The 25967-nt window shown below is 41.2% G+C and overlaps 2 protein-coding genes and 1 long non-coding RNA gene across 4 annotated transcripts in view; 2 read left to right on the forward strand and 1 right to left on the reverse strand.

Moving 5' to 3' along the window:
• Window positions 1-6529, forward strand: part of sh3rf3 (SH3 domain containing ring finger 3) — a 295179-nt gene extending 288650 nt beyond the window's left edge. Inside the window, exons 9-10 of the mRNA XM_033022646.1 lie at window positions 1394-1734; window positions 5764-6529. Of these exons, the coding sequence (XP_032878537.1) occupies window positions 1394-1734; window positions 5764-5932 (510 nt within the window). The 3' untranslated portion in view covers window positions 5933-6529. The remainder of the gene's footprint in view (window positions 1-1393; window positions 1735-5763) is intronic.
• Window positions 6530-9448: 2919 nt separating this feature from the next.
• On the forward strand, window positions 9449-11573 carry LOC116974316. Its single transcript, XR_004412331.1, has 2 exons — window positions 9449-10813; window positions 10887-11573. It is a non-coding gene; the product is annotated as an uncharacterized LOC116974316 (long non-coding RNA).
• A 12358-nt stretch (window positions 11574-23931) lies between these two features.
• The window catches only part of LOC116974315 (septin-11-like), a 30953-nt gene continuing 28917 nt past the window's right edge, over window positions 23932-25967 (reverse strand). For both annotated transcript variants that reach the window (XM_033022648.1, XM_033022649.1), the window contains exon 11: window positions 23932-25339. The gene's annotated coding sequence lies outside the window, so the exon portion shown is untranslated. The remainder of the gene's footprint in view (window positions 25340-25967) is intronic.

Raw genomic sequence — 25967 nt, forward strand, 5'->3', positions numbered from 1 at the left:
CAGCACCTGATGAGCGGAGGGGTACTCTGAGCAAGATTGCCAAAAATCACAGCCGTACATGGTAGCGTTTTTTCGAAAATAAAAATAAAGCGCAAACAGGAAGTGGTCAAGATTGGATTTTTAATTATATAGAAGGCAAGGCAACTTTAATTAGGCAAGGCAACTTTAATTAGGCAAGGAAACTTTAATTAGGCAAGGCAACTTTAATTAGGCAACACAGTTTTAGCATTTCCAAACCAAAGGCAACACAGCTTTAGCATTTCCAAACTATATTTTCAAACCACATTAAGGGCACTGACAGGTCAATAAAACCACTCACAGTTTAGTAGACATGTGTTCAGTGATATTCACAGATCAGACTGAGAGCTGTGACCCTCTCGCTCCACATCTTGCAGAGACTGACTGAGGTACTCAACACGTCTGGGTTTTATAGTCCCTCTGGAAGGGGTGTGGCGTTCAGGAGAGAGAATCTCAAAAAAAATTAAAAGTTAATAACTCTTTTATTTTTCATCAATGGGAAAAATCCTCTTGTCCTGCACAGCGGAGGGGGACTATGAGTAAGATGGCCAAAAATCACAGCCGTAAGTGGCAGCGTTTTTCCTAAAATCTATATACAGAACAACAGGAAGTGGTCAAGATCAGACTTTTAGTAATATAGATATATATATAGTAACATTTAACCCATCCCATGTTACAAACATATAGTATTCAACAACATCCATACCTGTAGTTATAGTTTTAAGCCCTGTCATACTTAATGCAGTTTTTACATTTTACACATTGGGAAGTGCTTTCTATGCAACTGGTGCACACGGGGTTTGCAGTTCATTTAAATATGAACTATATTATTCATAACAGTGCTGGTGATATAAAAATGTGGACTAATTTGGTTCATCAGGGAATGAATCCACCAGGCCACTGGTTAATTGATTACACTCTTACTTCACTCCAGCCATCAGGAAGAAAGTATAGGAGCCTAAAAACTGTAACATCCAGGGCCAGGAGCAGCTCCTTCTCTACAGCCATCAGGCTATTAAACACTACAACCTCCAAATAGCCTCCAAACTATATTGACTTGGGAACATTATTTTTAACTTTGCATTACAATTGTCTATTTACTTGGGGTTTTTTTTTTAACAGACTCTAATTTTTGTTGTCTCTTATGGGTTTTATAGAGTAATATGTTTATATATTTGTTGTGCTGCTGCAGGTAAGAATCTCATTGTTCCGTTTCAGGACATATGACAATAAAACAGTTGACTTTTGACTCAGCATCTGATTTAATCACATTGATGGAAGATTGCAATAGCAGCACTGGCTGCGGTGGGTTTTCAAATGGGCTACTGCATTGTATTTTCTTGGATGACAAAGAAAAGTTCTTTGTTTATTTTAGAAAGAGAAGAAAAGTGGACTCTTAAAACTTCTGTCAGGAGCATCAGGAAAGAAGAAGCCCCGCTCCCCTCCATCTGTGTCTCCAACTCACGATCCCCAGCAGGGGGCAGCAGAGAACACCGTGCAGAGAGCGATGGGTCCTGGGGTTTCTCCAGTCTCGAGCCACGGCAGAGCTGGATCTTGCCCTTTAGAAAGTGAAATGCAAGGAGCTATGGGAATGGAGCCATTGCACAGGAAAACGGGCTCTCTGGATTCCAACTTTTCAATTTCTCCTCCCGCAAGGCAGCTATGCTCCTCCATGGTTGCAATCCGTCCAGAGCTCAAGCCACTTCCTTGTGAAAGGTAGGTACATAATATTTATTTTAAAAGCTCTGTTAATTATATTATTATTTATCAATCAGTCCATTAGCTAGCTTCACAGTTTGCAACTATGTATGTTTGTACAGTTTGCAACTTGGCCTCACACCTGTGTCTATCCAACAATCTGTCTATCTGGGAGCCCCTTCACCTGTGGTCACCTGTGGTCAGTGGCGGACTGGGTCTAAAAATATTGGTTGCCAGGAGACAAAGGGGGCCCACTTTATCAGGGGCCCACTTGATATAGTGGGCAATTCATCGGGCAACTTCATCGGGCAAGCTGACACCCTGGCCAGTCCGCCACTGCCTGTGGTCACCCGTGGTGATGGTGGCCCCGATTTGTCCTGCCTTTTCTCACTTTCAGTTTTTTATTCCCCTACTACTATCTATAAAACGACTACAATCAGTCTGAAGAAGGGTCCCTACCCGAAACGTCATCTATCCATTTTCTCCAGAGATGCTGCCTGACCCGCTGAGTTACTTCAGCATTTATTGTCTACTTTATTGGTATCGTTAACTAAATAAGAATAACACATTGAAAGTTTAAAAGACATGTTAAATATGTCCGGAAATATAGGTGGGAATGTGATGAGAAGGTGTTTATCACCCCGACGGGAAAAATGCGAGTAGAATGTGTGAAAATGAGAAGGCTGTGGCCTAGTGTTTGGGAAAAAATAGGAAAATAGGAAAATTAACGAGATTAACACACACAGCCACAAACAAGACAACGTCTTAGTAATAATATATATAGATATATAGATATTATAATTTATATCATGATCTTCACATATAAAAATGATCCTCTGCCACATTTGAAAATGCCTACTTCCAAAATACCTCACATTAGCTTTCTGGAAATTTAAAAGCAGATCTTCAGGTGTTATAAATATTTTTCTGCCCATCTACTATTGTGTGAATGTGGATAGTAAAAACATCTGTAAGCAATGTAATTTGGATTGGAACAAAACATCATAAATCATGTGCTACTGAAACCAATCTTTTGTTTTCAACACTCATTAAAATGAGTGAAATTTCAATCAAGACTCGCACTGAATCATCCAAAACCACATTAAATGTAGACCCTGTTATTCTGTGTGCAGTTACATTTAATCACTGCTGGTTGTTGCATTCTTGTTAATAGAGGCTCCCACTCCCCACCACGAAGTAGCCGATGTCCAACATAATTTAAATAACATTTGCTCTGCTATATCTAGACAGGAACCTAGTGTATTAATACAGATTTGACCTTGACAGCCATGCCCTCATCACTTGAATAAAAATAAATCCATGTTTTTCAATTTATGATCAGAAAGGGTTCATGTAAACTGGTACAAATAATCAGTGTGCTCTTTTGAGGGGGAAATACCAGACATCGTACATCTCAGCACATTACATCGACTGTCCAAAAGCTATATTATGCATTGTCGACTCTGATTGTGACAAACAGTTAATTCACCTCTATGTCTTAAGTTGCTGCGATTACTTTCCAACTACATGCAAGATACAAAGAGCAACACAGTATTGCTGTCTGCGGGATGTAAATTACATAGACTGGGGGAATGAGGGCATCAATATGTGAGTCGTGCAAGAGGAATTATGTAGCAGTGGGAAATTATATTGACCCCAGTCGTAATTGTGGTGTTGTGTCCAAGAAAATAACCAGATAACAGTCTACATTTACATAATTTGTGCAAACTGGCTGGTGTCTTAGTTAAAAGAGAGCTGACAAGATGATGGAACATTTCCAATGCTGGTCCTCGGAATAGATTTCAAGCTTTATTTTCTGTTTACTCAAGAGGATGGGAATCGGTTTCACTATTGACAGTATGGCTTTGATCAATTCTCTGCTCTGGGGACTTGGATGTATCATTAACAAATGTAGATGCAAATATAAGATTAATTATCTGAAATGAAAAGGAATAGTCACAATGGGGAGAAATGTGGAGTGACTCATTCTTTAACAATAATATAAAGCTACAGTATTTAAGATGATAATTCTTCATTGACAATGATTTATGTTAATTATACCTTTAGGAATTTCATAACAGATTTACTGTAAGAATTTGAATAAAATGTTAGTTCATTTTTAGTACCTGCAGCTTTCATTTTACTACCCATACGTGTTATTGTTTTAAATAAGGGAAGAAAGTGAATCTGAAAAAAAATTACAAGATATGATTTACAATGAAAAGTATAGTAATGATCAAAGATGCATCTATTTCTAAATGTAAAGTGTAAAGTTGATTTCAGTCAAGGAGCTTCACTCCTTTATAACTCTAAGTCTGTAACCTTTACTAATTTTACTCTATCATACTTGTGCTGTTCCTAATCTGGGCTCTTGTGCAGCACAAATACTGTTAACAATCAAGTCCTAAAGAGAAGACCAAGATATTGTCTTGTTTAAAGGATCATATAACCATATAACCATATAACAATTACAGCACGGAAACAGGCCATCTCGACCCTTCTAGTCCGTGCCGAACACGTATTCTCCCCTAGTCCCATATACCTGCGCTCAGACCATAACCCTCCATTCCTTTCCCGTCCATATAACTATCCAATTTATTTTTAAATGGTAAAAACGAACCTGCCTCCACCACCTTCACTGGAAGCTCATTCCACACAGCCACCACTCTCTGAGTAAAGAAGTTCCCCCTCATGTTACCCCTAAACTTCTGTCCCTTAATTCTCAAGTCATGTTCCCTTGTTTGAATCTTCCCTACTCTCAGTGGGGAAAGCTTATCCACGTCAACTCTGTCCATCCCTCTCATCATTTTAAAGACCTCTATCAAATCCCCCCTTAACCTTCTGCGCTCTAAAGAATAAAGCCCTAACTTGTTCAACCTTTCTCTGTAACTTAGTTGCTGAAACCCAGGCAACATTCTAGTAAATCTCCTCTGTACTCTCTCTATTTTGTTGACATCCTTCCTATAATTAGGCGACCAAAATTGTACCCCATACTCCAGAATTGGCCTCACCAATGCCTTGTACAATTTTAACATTACATCCCAACTTCTATACTCAATGGTCTGATTTATAAAGGCCAGCACACCAAAAGCTTTCTTTACCACCCTATCTACATGAGATTCCACTTTCATGGAACTGTGCACAGTTATTCCCAGATCCCTCTGTTCACCTGTGAAGAAATCTAATCAAGCTCCCTGTTACAAGATTAGATGATGGTCACTGCTAGAAATTAATTACAAAACAACATTTGGTTGTTTAGCTCAACTAAACAAGTTTATAATATGTAAGAAGGAACTGCAGATGCTGGTTTAAACCAAAGATAGACACAAAAAGCTGGAGTAACTCAGCGACACAGACAACATCTCTGGAGAGAAGGAATGGGTGACATTTTGGGGTGAGACTGAAACGTCACCCATTCCTTCATCTTCAGAGATGCTGCCTGTCCCGCTGAGTTACTCCAGCTTTTTGTGTCTATCATCACAAGTTTATCATTATCTTATTTATTTTCTCTTTGGATCCTTTGCAAGTGTTAAATGAAATCCAACTGTCTGAGTTGGATCTGTGGCAAGATTGCAATAGTTTGCATCAAGAAGATTCACTGATGTTGAAACGATTAACATATTTTATATTCATGGGCTCTGTAGTTCAATAATTGTTTCACTTGATATTGTTTTCTGATTATAGATTTATTTATTTTTTAAAAGCACAATTCTGGTTGAAATAACATTTCTGATAAAATAGCCAGATTGTATCTGTAACACAACAGCTGACTGAATGATTCACACCAGTTTGCATTAATGTGAGAACAACAGTCATTTTTGCAGAAACTACAATGAATCCATTATTTAATTTAGACATATAAATTATTTTTTTCTAAGCCAATAAATAACTTGAGTGCAAATTAAATGGGCAAGGCAACTTAAGCTAATAGGAAAATTGCTAAGCCAGCTGTTCAAACACATAATATAATAGATGTAAGATTGCAATTGCCATATTTGCAGAGCAAAGAGCAACTCCTAATCGAATTGTATTTATGTCTTTTGGCAGATATCGCGTACTTGTTCCCTATCCCCCACAGAGTGAAGCTGAAATAGAACTAAAAGAAGGTGATGTAGTATTTGTTCACAAGAAACGGGAAGATGGATGGTTCAAAGGCACATTACAGCGAAATGGGAAAACTGGTTTATTCCCAGGAAGTTTTGTGGAAAACTTTTAATTAGACTTGCTTATCCAGAGCTGCTGTTTTATTATTGAGACTGGTCGACTTTAAACATAAGTAAATGAACTATGAAGCACAAAGTCACAGGAATCAAGAATTCACTGCCATTGTCACTTCCAAAGAAATTAAAAATTCTGTCTATAATAATGGCTTTTCATTAATTAAATTGTTGTATAAACATGTACATACTTAAGTATGTTGTAGCAGTGCCTTCCCCATGAAGCCACAGACTGAAACACAAGTACATTTGCATTTAAACTATACTGAAATACATTTATTATTTACTGTGTAAATTATAAATTTGGACTTAAAAAAAATAGAATTTTGATATATCATAACTTATTTGGTAAGATTAGCACAAATAATGAATGATTGTATGTGAGATGCTTTCTCTGACAGGTAATTATGATTTTTCTTCTTGCAGTATAACAATTAGCAACCAAGAAATAATTGGAGCCGTCAACCTTCAGGGAAGCAAAATATTTATCACAGATCAACCAATTTGTTACTTGTTGTTCAGTTACATTAGTCAAGACAGATGACTGTCTAATTCACAAATTATATCAATCAAATATAAAGATGTAGCAATTAGTAGACCATGTTAATCAACCAAAAATTATTTGAATCATATTAATGAAAACTGACTGTTCTATACAGAAAGAAACTAATGTGAAGGCAATTTTACAAGAGAGAAAAGAGGTCGCTAGTCTATTGTCAATATGTTTAAGAGAATTCAGCACTTTTCTCCTTGAGTAGCAAAAATAATAGAAAAAGCTATCATACCGTCATAATGGATTGGGGGAGGCCATCATATTCTGTATCAATAATTGCACGGAAACACTCAGATTACCTGGTGTCCAGTTGTTCGGAATGGTTCAGATCTGGCTCACTCCTTAGTCTAAAATGAGTGGGGGTGTCATCGCAAGAGTGTTTGACTGTTAATAGACGCAAAATTCTGGAGTAACTCGGGACACGCAGCATCTCTGGAGAGAAGGAAAGGGTGACGTTTCAGGTTGAGACCTTTCTTCAGACTGATGTCAAGGGAGAAGGAGATACATAGATAAGGAAGTGTAAGGTGTGAAAATAGGACACAGGGAATGGAGATCAAGGAAAATGTAGAATAGATCAGTTAGCTGGGAGAAGTTAACAACAAAGGAAACAGATAAAATGTAGTCGGAGACAGTAAGACCCTTGAACAGGGAAGGGGAGGGATGGAGAGAGAGGAAAAGCAAGGGCTATAAATTAGATAAGTCAATGTTCCTACCACTAGGGTGTAAGCCTCCCAAGCGAAATATGAGGTGCTGTTCCTCCAATTTGCGCTATATGTACCAGCATTGGAACAATGTGAATCTTACTTGCTGCAGCTTAACAGGCCTGTTAACCCAATAACACACATTAATATATAATACATTAAATTAATAACTGCAATACTAAGTGAGCTATAATAGCGCAGTTGGGCTATGGGATTTAGTGTCAATCATGTGTTTTGACAATCTGAAACTCAGTATTCTATTTCCTGCTCCCATTATACACACTGGATTCACTGAAAAATTTATTATACACCTGCGTAACTTTAAAAAATGAAATAAAATCTTGTTAGTAGCAGGCAACAGTTTAAAACATCCTCTAGTTGAGCATCAAAGTTGCGAAGGTGCCAGATTATCAGCAGTTCACTGTAAAACGACACAAAATGCAAATAGGTTGCTTGCAGTTAAACCACAGAAATGAGGTACTAGTCATCGGTACATGTCTCACATAACTGCACAGATGACCGGGGCCTCTTTGTACTCCTTTCCTGTCATCACTTCTCCAAACACATTTGTGCTATTCTCTTGATTTTGAATTAACCTACAAAAAGTCTCGATTTAAATGTTGAATGGGCAACTTGCCAAGCTCCACAGAAACTGATCATTTTGTCCTGACATACTCCCCCACGTCTTCAAATATTGACACCATGATTTGAAATAGTTCAGTGCTTTGCGTAATGCACTATCGTGATAGTAAACTGAATAAATTCTGAGGAGGAGCCACTCAAAACAAGCAACATTGCTAACTGATAGTTTGGGGGCCACGTTTTAGGGTAAGTTAAATTGTCCATTGGGGAATTGGATAGTTAGGGGCACAGCAGCACCCACCCCCAAACATACGTATACATAAACACAGGTCTATGGTCATCGATGCAGTCATTTATCCCAAAATGTTAACAGCCGTGTGCCCCTTCAAATATAGGTTTAACATTTCACCCATTCTACCATTTGCTGTAAAATATATTAAAAGGCATGTAACTCCATACCCCTTTGTTCTACTTTTTGAATTAGAGAGCCCGAGTAGCATATGGCACCCATTATAAATTATTTCTATATTATGTTTGCACTATCTTGTTCCCAGCAGGTGGTTCAGCTGGGGGAGCAACCATTGGAATTTCTATTTCTGATTAGCAGTTTCCATTAGAAAATACTTAGACCGTATAGGAAAGCATTGATGAGGGCCCTGACATTGTCTAGGATTGCATGAAAGTTGATGGTCCCTTCATTCTCGACCCCCCACCCCCTCTCCGCCGGGTCTCTCTGTTCGCCCGTCCCCCCCACCGGGTCCTCTTTATTCTCTTTTGTTCTCTCTTAACACAGTGGGAAAACAGTGAAGTTAGGGGTCCATTGTAAATAAAGGGTCCCAACCCAAAATGTCATCTATCCATTGTTCTCCAGGGATGCTGTCTGGCTTGCTGAGTTACTCCAGCACTTTGTGTTTTTTCCATAGTCAGTAATGGGATAGCTTGCTTCATGAGTGAAATTCATTGTAGATAAATTAAGTTCATTTCATTAAGCTTTTGTTTAAACTAGAGACACTCCCAATTTTACTACAGCTCCCAATTCTCATCGCTGACCTCAATTGAGGTTACCCACAAAGATAATGTCATCTCAGCAATTTGGACTTTTCATTTTCAATATCAGTTTAAGGAAGTTGATGACATCCAACAGCAACTTGATGTCATCCAAGTTACTGAAATCCAAAACACAAGCCAAGAACATAAGCACAATGAATAGCTAATATTTTGAACATATTAGGACAAAAATAAGATTGGAACATGAGATTATGCCAGAAATTGAAATATCAATAATCTTTGGTCAGAGGTCATTACTGTACACTAACATAAAATTACTTTAAGAATCAAAGTGCTTGTAATTATAGCAGTATGCCTTTAAAAACTCTCATCTCATGCCATAAAGCAAAATATTTGTTTAAACACAGTGTAAAAACTCAGTTTTAACAAGATTAGTAACAAAAAGGCTAGCTCGTAAAGTCCCCAAAACATAGTCTTATCTCAACCATCCTATTTCCTTTTCCATAAATGCAGTAGTAACTACATAGACAAATTGGTGCAGGAATAGGCCATTTGGCCCTTGATCAATGATCAATGCTAATCATCTAAAATCAGTACCCCGTTCCTACTTTTCCCCCCATATCCATTGATTCCTTAAGCTCGAAGAGCTAAATCTAACTCTCTCTTGAAAACATCCAGTGAATTGACCTCAACTGCATTGTGTGGCAGAGAATTCCACTGATTCACAACTCTTGGTGAAGAAGTTTTCCTCATCTCAGTCCTAAATGGGCTACCCCTTATTCTTGAACTGTGACCCCTGGTTCTGGACTCCCCCAACTAATCAATCAGAGATGAGAGAGACATTTGGAACTCGATTTCTAAGTGGAAGTGAACGTGATTTGCTGCTTACACTGCTGATTTCTATATATTACCAGAGAAGTCTGAAAAACAGTATAGAAAAAGAAATAGGTGATACAAGTGCTGTAAACTCTCTGACTCTAAAGCTATAACTCCAACTCCAAGTGATTGGCTTTCCATGTTTCATTGGATGTGTGTACATCTCAAAAGCTGTCGTTAGTTTCTTGGCACAACAAGAATAACTGGTTACAGTTGTGACTACAAAATGCATGCCATTGTCAAATATCCCAAAATACCATGATATCTTTAAATATTCAAGATAGACACAAGGTGCTGGAGTAACTCAGCGGATCAGGCAACATATTTGGAGAAACAGGATAGGCGATGTTTCGGGTCGAGACCCAACTTCCAGACCGGAAATGTCATCTATCATTTTTCTCCGGAGATGCTGCCTGACCCACTGAGTTACTCCAGCACTGTGTCTATCTTTGATATAAACCACCTTCTGCAGTTCTTTGTTTCTATCTTTACGTATTGTTGAGACACAAGAGACTACAGGTACTGTAATGTTGAGCGTAAAAACAAAATGCTGGAGGAACTCTGTAGGTCACGCAGCATCTGTGGAGAGAGATGGTCAAAGTGGAGAAATGAGACATTGTATCAGGACTTCGTGGGTTACTGATGCAAGGCATGGACCCAATATGTTGACCATCTCTCGGCTGCCGCAGATGTCGCCTGATCCACCAAATTTGCATTCAATGAGATGGAATGGTCCATGTTTGAAAATGCGATTTCTGGAACATTATCATATTTTTAAACATGATAACTTCAGGATGGTTTGGGATGCATTTTATTCGTGGATTAGAAATTAGTCAGTGTCCAGTTTGTCAAACGTCAGCATCTGTTTCTGTGTCTCCTGTTCGTTCCAGCAAGTTGAACTGCTTTATCGCCACTATTTTCTATGATTCATTGAAGTACAAGTTAAATTAGGATCTCTACAATTGATGGATTTTTCAGATTTACCAGAATGATGTAGGATTGTACCAATTCTTGCACAATTTACACATTAAATTCCAGTTAAGAATGATATACAAAATAGCTGGAGATCCAATTTACATATAGAAGCCCACTGCAATTCAATACTCATCTTCTAGCTTTATAAACTAATGCCATTTATTTGCAAGCTCACAAAGAATAATGTAAATCATGTTGCAACAGAACATTGCAGGTTCTCAGCATTATGAGACTGATACACAACTCTTGCCTAAAAAGGTTTCCTAAGTTTTATTTTACTAGGACGGTATCCCGTTAAGTGGATTTTTTTTAAATTCTCATTGCAAGTGCAACGAAGGGTAGAATTAATGTGAAAACACTGCCATGGATGAGCCAGTCCCATATCATCACTGCTGCATGCAACTCACTTTAAAAAGACGAATCTCAGTTGTAAATAGGCAGAAAGAGGAACAGCAACAATTTGGCATTGTTTCCTCTGTAAATATGATGTCATTGTTTTCAATTACCTTTTTACTACATATGTCACCAACTAAATATAAATGTATTATTCATTCTGATTCCAACCCTTGAGCAAGTATTACATTGATGAAATAAGCAGCCATTCTCCAGAGAATACTGTGGGTGCTCAAAATATCAAATTATATATGATCTGTTAACCCTCTCAAAATTCCCAGTTAATAGAAACAGAGTGGAGTGGTGTCTTGTAATATTCCTCGCCATGTCTTGTTATCCTCACCATTTTTGTGAATTGCTTACTCTTATGCAAGCAAATAATTATATCTGCAATCATTCATTACGCAGTGCTATGTATATATTGAGTGTACCTGGAGGAAGTGTCAACTGTCTAAAATCAATTCATTTACCTATTCATTTGAAGGAATGAAAGAGCTTATGACTGTTTTTAAATTAAACGAAAATATGAATTATCTTGATGTTATTTCAAAACCAGTTTTAGTTGCAAACCTTTCGGTTTATTGAGCTCATGGTAGCATTCTTTGAAAAATGTTTCCAAAAATTAGTTGGAAAGGGGAACTTCTGTCTTTTTCATTCTAGTTCATTCTTGTTCACACAGGCACTTGCAGTGACAGTAATGAGATCTGATTGAAGGAGTTATTGAGCTGAATTGGCATTAACAGAAATATACACTGGACAGGTTTAGATTATTCAATTCAAAGACAATGGCATTTTAATCCAAATGCCTCAAATGGTTATGCAAGGTAACTACAAGTAAGCCCCACCCCCGAAAGATAATCGTTGAAGTAAAATTAATCTAGAAACATTTTTTACTAATAGAAATTCTTTAAGAATATTCAAGGGCTATTGTTATTCCATAACTCATGAAAGACAAACATATAGAAGTATTTAGAAAGGAACTGCTGGTTTATAACGAAGATAGACACAAAGTGCTGGAGTATCTCAGCGGGTCAGGCGTATCTCTGGAGAAAAAAAGATGGGTGGTGTTTCGGGTCGGGACCCGAGAGGATGTGAAGAAAGGACCTGACCCGAAACGTTACCCACCTTTTTTCTCCAGTGATGCAGCCTGACCCATTGAGTTACTCCAAAACTTTGCGTCAATCAAAGACAAATGTAAACTAGCTATTAAATTGGTAAATGTTAACATTTCAGTACTAAAATGGCATCACCTGCTGCCCTTTGGGGCATACTTTCAAAAGGAAGTACAACCTTGTTAACATTTACAAATGCAGTACAGGTACAACATTACAGTCATTTGCATGCTGATAAGTATCCGATAAGTATCTTACATGTACTGTAAATATTTGGAACGATAACATTCCCAGAATGAAAACAGAATTTGTTCTAGTTGCAACACCACGAGTGAAAACAAAACATAACCTAATTAGAAACAAGCACAGAAAGTACATTGCACTCAGTTAGTCCACATTGATGATTCAACTAAGAATTTCTTCCATACCAAACAGAAATATGTCGCCATTCAAATTACTTGATTTGGTTGAAAATACTAAGAGCCAGTTATGCTGGTTTATACTGTAGATCAACACAAAATGCTGGAGTAACTCTGGGTCAGGCAGCATCTCTGGAGAAGGGTTCTGAAATGTCACCTATTTTTATCCAGAGATGCTGCCTGACCCGCTGAGTTACTCCAGTATTTTGTGTCTATGTTCTGAAAAAGTTAAAATATATTTTCAGACAATATTTTAGGCTGAGCCACAAAGAAATCTTAAGTCATGACTTTTAAGTTGTTACACTTAATTTTCAAATAATTAGGAAAACTAATAGTTTTCCAAATGGTTGCACAATTAGTTAATGGGACAAAAGACAAAAAGCATTTACCCTTTTAAAATTATAAAATGCCTTTTTTTGCACATCCGAGAGATTTTGTCAAACAATGATAAAATATTAAATATGCTAAATACCCCCTGGATGTGATATACTGTAGGAATTAATTCATTGTTATTTCTGCTTTATATTCTTTGAGTGAAGCACTCAACTAAATTAACATCAGACATACTAATACATTTCTAAGTATATTTGAATCAACACAGAAAACATGCACAGCTTTCATTGTAACATTTCTTTTAAAACTTACATTAAATAATTGGTTTAATATTTATGTTTTGAAGCTTTGAAAAATAGACTGGAGCTCAGCTCCGAACAGAGCCATCAAACTTTTTCCACAGTTTAATGAGGTGTGATAATAGCTAATGCTGATCAACAGTGCATAAAACATGAGAAAAAACAGTCAACCACAAACAACAGCTTCCTGATGAGGTAACAAATAACTGAATGAACAACAGTATTTGAGCTAAATTGAGCACAGAATACACATTCAACAAATTGCTTTCTTGCCTAAGGATCCTTTACCAGCTATTTTTTTAATGATTGCTTTGAGTCTCTTCCATAATGACGCCTGAAGAGCAAGGGAAATAACTGACCAAACAAGACAATACAAGTGTGAAGATCCAACAGGTTGATGGAACTCATACAACATATCCCTTGTACCAAGGGAACATATTCTCCTACCAGATTTCTGTCCCTGTCGCCTTAATGAATTTGTTATCAAAGTCACATTGATATTTTGTGCAACTGTGACAATGATAATCTATCTCAACACTCTCGGCTTGTAGCTTTTCACATGACCAATTCCTCCAAAAATGCAAATGGAATCTCGCTTGGTTTTATTCGTGCCCATGTATGTGCAGTCAATCAGCCAACAAGTCTACTCTTATAGTAGAAACAGGGAACTGCAGATGCTCATTTACAAAAAAAAGACACAGAGTGCTGGAGTAACTCGGTGGTCAGGCTGATTGTGTGGTGGGGGATGAAAGCTGGAAGAGAGGAGGGGCAGGACAACATGTGGCAGGTCATAGGTCAACATGGGCGAGGTTTTAATAGACATGGTTGGACTAAAGCCAGAGATGAACAGGTGTGAAGAGAAGGGGAGAAATAGGAGGGGCACAGAAATGGAAGGGAGTAGGAACGGAGGGTGTGGGGGAGAAAGTGGAGGAGGGTTTGTTGGAGGTTACATAAAATTGTCTTCTCTTCTTGCTCCTTTTACATCTACCAATGCCCCAAGGCAATTCTCCATATTGTCATCCAAAAGTAGGACTGCGTTGTCTATGTGCTGGTGGATACTGTGAGGAGAATGTCTAGGAAGACAAAATTCTATTCCTGAGCCATAATCCATCCCTCTCACTGGCAACTATCTACAACTGGACAAGATGGCAAATTGTTTGCATATTTAAACCTGAGATCTTTGCATCATGATGCCAAGAACCCTTATCTGCCTGCACATAACCCATATCCCTCCATATCCATGTGCCTCTTCAAAAGTATTTAAATGCCACTATATCTTCCTCCACCACTCTCCCGCCAACTTGTTCCAGGCATTCACTACCCTCTGTGCAAACAAAACTTGCCCCGCACATTAAAGAAATACTTTTGCCCCTCTCAACTTCAAGCTATGCCCTCTAGTATTTGATATTGCCACCCTGGGGAGCAGGTTCTGACTGTCTATCCTATCTATGCTTCTCATAATTTTATGTACTTCTCAGATGTCCCTGCAATCTTCGGCGTTTCAGAGAAAACAATCCATGTTTGTCCAACCTCCCCCTTTAACTAATGCCCTGTAATCCAGACATCATTCTGCTAAATCTCCCTGCACTCTTTCCAAAGCAACCATATTCACCCTGTAATGGAGTGACCAGAGCTGCATGCAATACTCCAAATATGGTATAACCAAAGTCCTGTAAATCTGCATCATGACTTCCTGACTCATACTCAATGTCCCGACCAATGAAGACAAGCATACCATATGCCTTCTTTACCACTCTACTGGGGTGGAAGATTGCAACCTTCACGTGGTCCGCCCTGTTTCGACAAATGCAATCAACCCGGCGTGCACAATCAAATAAGATCAAATAGAACAAGTTGTCCTGCAACTTTAGGCTGTGCACGCCATACGCAAGAAGACCATTCTACTTGTGTTGCCACTATCAGGCAGTTATGGACTTAGTCCCCAAGATTCCTCTGTACATCAATGCTGTTAAGGATCATGCCACTAATTGTATATTTTCCTCTTTCATTCAACCTCCCAAAGTGCACCACGTCACACTTGCTCGGATTAAACTCCATCTGCTAGTCTTCTGCCCTTCTGTAGCTGATCTACAGTGCATTCAGAAAGTATTCAGACCCCTCCACATTTCGTTGTTTTACAGCCTTATTTTAAAATGGATTAAATTCTTTTTTTTAAATCATCAATCTACACACAATACCCCAGAACGAAGAAGCGAAAACAGGTGCTTAGAAATGTTGCAAAGTAATTAAAAATAAATAACTGAAATATCACATTTACATAAGTATTCAGATCCTTTGCTATGATACTCAAAATTGAGCTTATATTCATCCTGTTTCTATTGATTATCCTTGACATTAGCTCTGTGGGCCGAGGAGCTTTTTCATTTAGTTTTGTGACCCAACTCATGGAACTACCTGGATTTTTAACATATTGTGTAAAAATATTATATAAATCATACCTGAAACTCGTCAAGACCAAAACCTGAACATTTTTAAGAAATACTAGACCAAGTACGGACCCGTTGGGTCTGTTTCCCCAACACGCGTTTGCGGGGGGGGCTGCGGCATTACACTCACACTAACCACCCCCCAAGCACACAGGCAGGGGGAGGGGGGAGAGGGAGACGGGGCGGGGAGAGAAGAGGGGAGGGAGGGGAGAGATTGGGGAGGGAGAGGGGAGCAGGGTGGGGGATATGGAGGGGGAGGAGAGTGGGGAATGGGAGGAGAGCGGGGAGGGCAGGAAGGGGGGGAGAGGGGTAGGGGGGAGAGGGGTTGGGGGGTGGGAGAGGGGGGGGAAGGGATGTTAGAGGCGGAGAGAGGGGATGAGGGGAAGGGGAGAGAGGGGTAGGGGAAGAGAGTGAGAGAGAGAGGTGGGGGAGGGAGAGGGGAAGAGTGGGGAGTGAGGGGGAGAGGGGTAGCAGGGAGTGGTGTAAGAGAGAGGGGAAGGGGTGGGGGGGAGATGGGGGTGAAGAGGGGAAGAGAGGGGGTGGGAGGGGAGGAGGGAGAGGGGTGAGGAGAGAGGGAGATAGGGAGGGGGAGAGAGGGGGGAAGGGGAGGAGGAGAGGGGTGGGGAGGGGGTGAGAGAGGGGTGTGGGAGGGGGAAGAGAGGGGTGGGGGAAGGGGAGAGAGGGGGGAGGAGGGAGGGGAAGGAGGGAGAGGGGGAAGGGGAGAGAGGGGGAGGGGGGGGGAGGGAGGGGGAGAGTGGTAGGGGTCGGGGGAGGAGTGGGGAGGGAGGGGGAGAGGGGGAGGGGGAGAGAGGTGCAGAGGGGGAGTGGGTGGGGAGAGGGGGGAAGGGATGGGAGAGGAGGGGGTTTGAGGGGGAGAGGAAGGGTGGGAGGAGTGGAAGAGAGGGAAGAAAGGGGGGAAGAATGGGGAGGGAGGTGTAGAGGGGGGAGAGAGGGGGTAGGGAGGGGGCGAGGGGTAGGGGGGAGAGAGGTGCAGAGGGGGAGTGGGGAGAACTGTGCGCTTCAGACCCCGAGTACGGGGAGGGGGGGAGGTGAGGGCGGAGTGGGGGTGAAGTGGGGGAGAGGAGGGGGAGGATGGGGGAGAGGGGTGATGGGGGGGGGGGGGTTGGAGCGGGCGTGCATGAGTCGAGCCGCGGGCTGTGAACGCTCGTTCTCTCCAAAGATCCTATAGCCGCTTAGCCGCTATGGGATCTTTGGTTATTTCTGCGCAATTTGAACAACGGGGAGGGTTGGAGCGGGCGGGCATGGGGACACGGAGGCACACAGAGAGAAGCACAGAGTCCTGCCTTTTGGAGCGGAGGTTTCTGATTTGCGGCGTCTATTGAGTGGGCGACCATGCTGGTGCGAGCTGTGGGAACGATCAAATGCAGTAGAGGGCCGGCCGATGGAGAGAGAGGGCAGTGAGAGAGGGGAGAGACAGAGAGAGGACAGAGGCATCGTTTGGAGACCTCTGATATACAGAGTGACCGGTTTGGCACTATTTCCAATTCCCAGTTGCAGAGGTGTTGACCTGACCATGAAGGACTGTTTTCGGGGTGGGGAGTGTGAGGGCAGAGAGAGAAGCAGAGAGAGAGAGGGGGGGGGGGGGGGGGGAGAGACAGAGAGGGCAGAGACAGAGAGAGAGGGCAGAGACAAAGAGACTGCTGGCGGGCGTGGGGCGGCTTCTTTTTGGCCCCGGTCACGGCCCCATCCCAAACCCCGGGATTGGCCCCCACTCCAGCTGGTTAGAGAGTGTGAGGCCTCGCATCCTCGGCACTTGTGAGACGTTGGCTCTGTCGCGCTGGCTGTTCCCCCGCTGCTGGAAAAGCAGCGGTTGAAGATGCGATGTTTGGCTTGAGGCAGCGTGACAGAGCCGGGCCGGGCACCAGCCAGGGGAAAATGTCGGCGTTTTTGAGGTACAGGCGGACGTCAGCAGCCGTTATGGTCGCTGGCCAGCAGGAGGTGACAAAATGAGGGAGGGGGTGAATTTTATTAAAAAATGGGTAGATAAAAAGAAAAAATGTTTTGAGGAGTGCAAAATTGAATGTAAAAGTGAATGAGCTAGCGACATGGAAAAAATGACGGAGTTTAATGACGGAGTGCTGGCGTAGCAGTGAATCAAAGGCCGAATCTGACACTCACAAACACACACACAGAAACACACAGAAACACACACACACACAGAGTTTTAATATATAATAGATGAGAAAAACCTCAAATTTTCTGAGTAGTAATTTCCCAATCAATGCACGTTTGGCATTAAGGTCAGACATAAATTGGCCAATCCCGCGCTTTGTTTTATGGTCACTAGGCAGCGAGGACGCTGGGATCATGGCTGCCTCCTCATTACATCAATAGCAATAGCAAGGTTTCCATAGAAACATAGAAAATAGGTGCAGGAGTAGGCCATTCGACCCTTCGAGCCTGCACCGCCATTCAATATGATCATGGCATATTATATGATAATTTTGTTTTTCATTTGATTTATCTTTATAAAGTTTTAATGCGTACTGGTAAATAAAAATGATAAATAACAAATGTAGAGCTAGGGTTAGGATTAGGGTCAGTCTGTTTGTCAGTCTGTTTGTCAATCAGTCTGTCTGTTAGTCTGTCTGTCAGTCTGTCGGTTGGGCCGCCATGAGGTGAGGGTTGAGCCTGACCTCCGCCGGGAGGTGAGCGTTGGGCCGGGCCTGTGGTGAGTGTTGCGAGGAGTCGGTCGGGCTGTCGGCCGGCGTTGCAGCAAGCGAGCGGGCGGTCTGATGGAGCCGGCGCTATCTGGGTGCTGAAGGCGGCCCGGGCGACGTGCAAGGCAGTGCTGCCCCCCTCCATCGCCACCACCAGAAGGGCATGCTGGCCGAGATGGACACGCCGCGGGGCCACAGTACGGAGCCCGCAACCGGTCCCAAAGCGGCTCCAACTCCAGCCTTGGGCAGCTCTGGGAGTTAGGGTTAGGCATTTTCCTGCCTTAGCCTTCCCCAAGCCTGGCACTGCCCCAGTCCCACTATGGCCATGACCCCCCAATCTGCACACTGGCAGTCAGTGGGGTTCAGTAAATGGGGGAACCCAGAAGAACTGCCCTGACCTATTACTTAGGCTGGTTTAAGAGGACCTCTGCGGCAGTCTCATTAAAAAAAAACACAATTATATTCATTATATTATTTTTAGAGAGTACAATTATACATAATTATATGATTAGTCATATTCATAGTATATATATATATATATATATATATATATAGTATAATAATATAGTTTAAATAGACTGCAATACGGAAATAGGCTCCCCATTTTGTAATATGGGCATTAGACACTCGTTGGCGCGTACTTTCCCGATCTCATTTTCTAATTAGTTCAATTAATTAATGTGCAACTTTTGGCACTGACGAGTTATGACTTATTTCTCAATTATATTTCATCTAAATCTGTGTAAAATTTCATGTGGGTCACGAAAGTGGATTTCTAGACACATTTGTGATGCTCGGCCCACAGCCTATGTTTCTACAACTTGATTGGAGTCCACCAGTGGTAAATTAAATTGGTTGGACATTATTTGGAAAGGCACACACTTGTCGATGTAAGGTCCCACAGTTGGCAGTGCATGTCAGAGCAAAAACCAAGCCATGAAGACGAAGGAATTGTCTGTAGACCTCCGAAACAGGATTGTGTCGAGACACACATCTGGGGAAGGGTAAAAACCAATTTCTGCAGCATTGCAGGTCCAGAAGAGCACAGTGGCCTCCGTCATTCTTAAATGGAAGAACTTTGGAACCACCAGGACTCTTCATAAAGCTGGCCGCCCGGCCAAACTGAGCAATCGGGGAGGTGACCAAGAACCCGATGGTCACTCTGACAGAGCTCCAGAGTTCCTCTGTGGAGATGGGCAAACTTTCCAGAAGGACAACTATATCTGCAGCACTCCACCAATCAGGCCTTTATGGTACAGTGGCCAGACGGAAGCCACTCATCAGTAAAGGGCACATGACAGCCCACTTGGAATTTGCCAAAAGGCATGAGAAACAATATTTTCTGAAGAAAGGTTTCGGCCCGAAACGTTGCCTATTTCCTTCGCTCCATAGATGCTGCTGCACCCGCTGAGTTTCTCCAGCATTTTTGTGTACCCTCGATTTTCCAGCATCTGCAGTTCCTTCTTAAACACATGAGAAACAAGATTTTCTGGTCTGATGAAACCAAGATTGAACTCTTTGGCCTGAATGGCAAGCGTCACGTCTGGAGGAAACCAGGCACCGCTCATCACCTGGCCAATACCATACCTACGGTGAAGCATGGTGGTGGCAGCATCATGCTGTGGGGATGTTTTTCAGCAGCAGGAACTGGGAGACTAGTCAGGATCGAGGGAAAGATGGACAGAGCAAAGTCTAGAGAGATCCTTGATGAAAACTTGTTCAAGCATTCTGAATCTGACTGAGGTTCACCTTCCAACAGGACAACGACCCTAAACACACAGCCAAGACAACGCAGGAGTGACTTTGTGACAAGTCTGTGAATGTCATTGAGTGGCCCAACCAGAGCCTGGACTTGAACACGATCGAACATCTCTGGAGGGACCTGAAAATAGCTGTGCATCGACGTTCCACATCCAACCTGGCAGAGCTCGAGAGGATCTGCAGAGAATGGGAGAAATAACCCAAATACAGGTGTGCCAAGCTTGTAGCATCATACCCAAGATGACTTGAGGTTGTAATCGCTGCCAAAGGTGCCTCAAAAAAGTACTGAGTAAAGGGTCTGAATACTTATGTAAATGTGATATTTCAGTTATTTCTTGTTAATTACTTTGCAAAAATTTCTAAACACATGTTTTCACTTTTTTATTATGGGGTATTGTGTGTAGATAGATGATAAAAAAAGAATTTAATCAATTTTAGAATAAGGTTGTAACGTAACAAAATGTGGAAAAGGTGAAGGGGTCTGAATACTTTCTGAATGCACTGTATATCCTACTGTATGTTTTGATAGGCTTCTTCAGTCTGTAACCCCAGCTATCTTGGTCTCATCCACATACTCATTTAAGAAACAAGAGTATCCAGCAGATTCCTGCGGAACTCCACGTCACAACCTGAATATTGTCCTTCCACTTACACACCTGTCATAAGGTCATGTGATAGTAGAATTAGGCCATTTGGCCTGTCTTGTATCACTTAAACAGTCCTGAATCCATATCACTGTTAAGCCGTTATCTTAATCTTCTGGATTAACCTACCATGGTGGACTTTATCAAATAAATGGCTTATTAAAATTCATATATAGCGCTTATTTCTGCCTCTACAACATTGCCCAATACTGCCCTATCCCAACTCATTTGCTGGTGAATCATCATCCAAGCCTTTATAAACTCTGGGCTCCTCTATTTCAATGTCCTTTTAGCTGGCCGCCCTCATCTATCTCTATATAACTAAGTTTCATCTTGACCACTTCATGTCTGTGCTGTATATTGATTTTAGAAAAACGCTACCGTATATCGGTATGATTTTGGCAATCTTACTCAGTCCCCCTCCACTGCGGCAGCCCCAAGGATTTTTCCAATCGATTAAAAATAAAAAAGTTATGAATGTTTAAAAAAATCTTGTGATCAGCTGATTGGTCCTCTCGCCTATCACTCACCATGATGGTAATGCCCCTTCTGGGGGAAGGGGGTGGGGGCAGGACAATAAAACCCCGGATGCCTGGGCATGAGTCAGTCACTCTGGAAGCTTGCGAGGAAGAGGCCACAACTGTGATTCTGAGCTGTGAATCAACTGAACTGTGAATCTGCAATGTACTTGCAATAAATGATTTGTTAGCCCTTAATGACAATGCAATGAGTTGTTTGGCCTGCCCTGCCTGTACTTGAAACTACAATGCAAAATGTAAATGACAATGCAATGAGTTGTTTGGCCTGCCCTGCCTGTGCTTGAAACTGCAAAGCAAAATGGAAATGAAATGACAATGCAAGGAGTTATTTGGTCTGCCTTGTGCTTGAAATGGAAATGAAATTAGTTGTTTGGCCTGCCTGAAACCACTAATGTTCGGCCCACAAGGCCCTCTTTGCCTAGAAACGGTCCCTTTTGCCCATATTAGCCCAGGAGGAGCATTTTGGCCCAAAAGGCCGATGCCAGGCCAGGAAAAGTCCAGAAAAAGTGCCTTTCACTGAGATTTCACTCAAAAATGTTTTTAAGTCCCTTCGGCCCATTAGGCCTGTATTAGCCCATGAGGAGTCCCTTCGGCCCATCAGTATGTATTTCCCCCTGCAAGTATTAAACCTCACCCCAGTATTGTTCTCCCTCCCTTCATTGGCTCCCTGTGAGATCTAGGCCAGGATAGACTTTCCTCCTTCATTGCTGTGATCTGCAGAAAAATTCTCTCTCTCGCAGTCTCTCTCACCTGTTTTGGGCAGAATTTCTGGCAGTTTCTGAGCTGCCAGCCCACCAGGCCTGAGTGACTGAGCTGCCAGCCCACCAGGCCTGAGCTGCCAGCCCAAGAATCCATTCGGGCCCACAATGTCCATACTAGCCCTCTGGAAACCAGTTCCTTTGGCCCACAACACCCATACTAGCGCTCCAGAAAGCTCCCACCCCTCCCCCACTGGCCACCAATATTGGAATTGGTGGAGAGGTGGAATATTGCGTTAGGGGACCAGCCCTCCCGTGTGAACATGGGACCCAACGGGTCCCACTTAGTCTAGTACTTCATAAATTTAAGATCATCCAAAGCTCTGCTGCTCGTTCTACCATTCTTTCACCCCCACAGTAATCGGAGACACCGGTTTCTGAATAATCAAAGTATCATTGTTTGATCCAGCCATATTTTCAAAATCCTCCAAAGCCTCATTCATACTTTCACTAATATCCTTCAGTCCAACAACCTTCTGCATTTCCCAATAGTCCTCCAAGATTGTCCACTTTATCTATCCCCAGATGGCTATGTGATTCTACTTATGTGCAATCCATGGAAGGTAGTAAATTTCTATTTAAGATAGACAATAGACAATAGGTGCAGGAGTAGGCCATTCGGCCCTTCAAGCCAGCACAGCCATTCACTGTAATCATGGCTGATCATCCACGTTTAGTACCCCATTCCTGCCTTCTCACCATATCCCCTGACTCCACTATCTTTAAGAGCTCTATCTAACTCTCTCTTGAAAGCATCCAGAGAATTGGCCTCCACTGTCTTCTGAGGCAGAGAATTCCACAGATTCACAACTCTTGGTGAAAAGGTTTTTCCTCAACTCCGTTCTAAATTACCTACCCCATATTCTTAAACTGTGGCCCCTGGTTCTGGACTCCCCCAACATCGGGAACATGTTTCCTGCCTCTAGCGTGTCCAATCCCTTAATAATCCTATGTGTCTCAATAAGATATCCTCTCATCCTTCTAAATTCCAATGTATACAAGCCCTGCCGCTCCATTCAATCAACATATGACAGTCCCGCCATCCCAGGAATTAACCTTGAGAACCTACGCTGCACTCCCTCAATAGCAAGAATGTCCTTCCTCAAATTTGGAGACCATAACTCTACACAATACTCCAGGTGTAGTCTCACTAGGGCCCTGTACAACTGCAGAAGGACCTCTTTGCTCCTATACTAAACTCTTCTTGTTATGAAGGCCAACATGCCATTAGCTTTCTTCACTGCCTGCTGTACCTGCATGCTTACTTTCAGGGAGTGATGAACGAGGATCCCCAGATCTCTTTGTACTTCCCCTTTTCCCAACGACACCATTTAGATAATAATCTGCCTTTTCCAAACAAAGTGGATAACCTCACATTTATCCACATTAAACTGCATCTGCTATGCGTCCGCCCACTGTGTGTTTCCAATCTTCAGAATAGCAACAAACTATGTTAAATATTAAAACATTGAAAAATCATGCCCTATATTTATAAAGAATAAATGTCTAGTTTAAATGATAACATTAAGATTCTGAATTAAGATTCAGGTTCTGAAAAACAGACTGGATCATAGAAAAAAATATTCATTAATATCCATAACCACAAAAAGGTTTTGCATTGAAATCTTTCACGGACACCGTAATTCTATTGTTTGATAAAGAAGTAAATCCCCTCGAATTATTTTTCCTACCTGGACATCTTGCAACACTGAAGTTGTTATTTGAACACATAATGCTTATTTTGCCCAACAAGGAACAATTGAAAGCAGCCAGGCAGTAAGCAGTTGAAATTTGTTTTATCTATACAAACTGAAGTAGTTGGGTCCACCTTTCTTTATGTACGATCATGCCATATAGTCCAATTACCCACACAATTATGCAAAGAACCGATAATTTCATTACAGATAAAATCAAGCATTCAGGATGTTTTCATTAGGTTTAATTGTTAAAGCAATGTTATGATCAATGATACACAAATTTAAGGGAGCTTTGCACAAGACTAGCTTTTTAAAAAGTGAACACGTAGCTAATAATACAAGAGAACAGATAATCCAAGGCATTGATTGTGAGGGGTGTAGTGGAAATCAGTGTACATTAAAAATATTATTTTAGTAGAAAACACATAATTTGAAAGAAAGTTAATATTACCAAAATAGCTAATTAATTTTATATATTATTACAGCAATGTGAATAACTGCACAACATCTTGGTAAGTTTTGATGTTTATGTTTGGTTGGATTGAACTTTAAAACATGGCTGCATTTTAAGGTACGAAACATACCGAATTTTTGAGGTACAACAACATACCAACACCAGGTTGTTCACTGTAGTACTGCAAACAATGAATTACAATTGCAAAGATCTCTGACGTAACTGCAGCTTGTGCTAAATTTGACACAAATTCAAATAATTTGCTTTACACTTTGTCCAAAATGGCATTTCAGCAGCAAATTATAACTAGCCATGATATAATAGCAATGCAACAATCATTTTTTTCTTAATTAAAATTCAATCCCTCAAATTAAATCAGCATTTCAAATCAATGTCATTATTTAATATATAGCAAATGTACCAGTGGTGATGCTCTTAATGCATCTCTTTGTTCAGTGAGATTCATACAACTGTGTTTAAAATTATAAACCCACCTCAAACAAATAATTTCCATAACTGGAGTCATTAATGTGCTATATTAGACTCCAACAACAACAGAAAACACAGGCAAATGCAAGATTGTTAGGGAAGTATCTACAGCACCAACGTATAAAAGTTGACTATTTTTGGTGCTGAGAACTTTAATACTATTATCTGTGCACATAAAATTGGTCCTATACAAACCTGAAAACTTCCTGTAATCTATGGAATAACCACACGTGGAGAAATATACATGTATGGCTTGGACAGACAAGTATGTTCTTGCACAAGATCATTTGAATTGCAAAATGTCTTGCCCCTCCATGGGCTGGATAACCAGGAATGAGGACTTTAAAAAAAATTACGTGTACATAATACAAAAATTGAATCTTAGTGCATGCACTAATAATTTTCTGTAATTTCCGAGCACACACAAATTGGTACTGGGAAATATAAAACTGAAATTGTTATAAATACAAACACTTTCCTGAAAAAGACACAGTAAAGGCAAAGTCTGTGTCAACAATTGGGATTAGCACCCTATTTAAATATATGGCTTATACAGCTACTAAGGCAGTGCATTTGGCATAATTCAGGTGACTGAAAATTGTGACACCATTTTCATCCATTCATGCAATCCAGAAGTGAGCAGAACTCTCAAAGTTCTGAGAACATTCCAATAAGTGAAGATTATCTAAAACGAAAACAAAAGAAAGTTGCTCACAGCAATTTTAACATAAACCAGCACTAACACAAATTAACGAAAAAGATTTTATAAAACGTATATCTAGGCTAGGATGTGATGCACACCATAATAATAAGAATATTCTGAGACTTAAAGTTGCAACATATGATGGAAGTTCATGCCAAAATACTGGTGAAGTTACCAACATGAGATCCAAGACAACTGGTGACAAAATGCCAATTCCAATAATTGAGTCAATAATCTAATACAATAACAAAAAGCTGGAGTAACTCAGCAGGACAGGCAGCATCTCTGGAGAGAAGGAATGGTTGACGTTTCAGGTCGAGATCCTTCTTCAGACTGGTTTGGGATAAGGGAAACGAGAGATATAGACGGTGATGTGGAGAGATAAAGATGATAAAGGAAACAGACCATTGGAAGCTGTTTGTTGGGTGAAAATGAGAAGCTAGTGCTACCTGGGTGGGCGAGGGATATAGGGAGAATGCCGGGGTTACCCGAAGTGAGAGAAATCAATATTCATACCACTGGGCTTGTAAGCTGCCCGACCAAAATATGCAATGCTTTTCCTCCAATTTGCATTTAGCCTCACTCTGACAATGGAGGAGGCCGAGGACAG

Source organism: Amblyraja radiata, chromosome 6 (assembly GCF_010909765.2).
Source record: "Amblyraja radiata isolate CabotCenter1 chromosome 6, sAmbRad1.1.pri, whole genome shotgun sequence".
In the NCBI taxonomy this organism is placed as follows: domain Eukaryota; kingdom Metazoa; phylum Chordata; class Chondrichthyes; order Rajiformes; family Rajidae; genus Amblyraja; species Amblyraja radiata.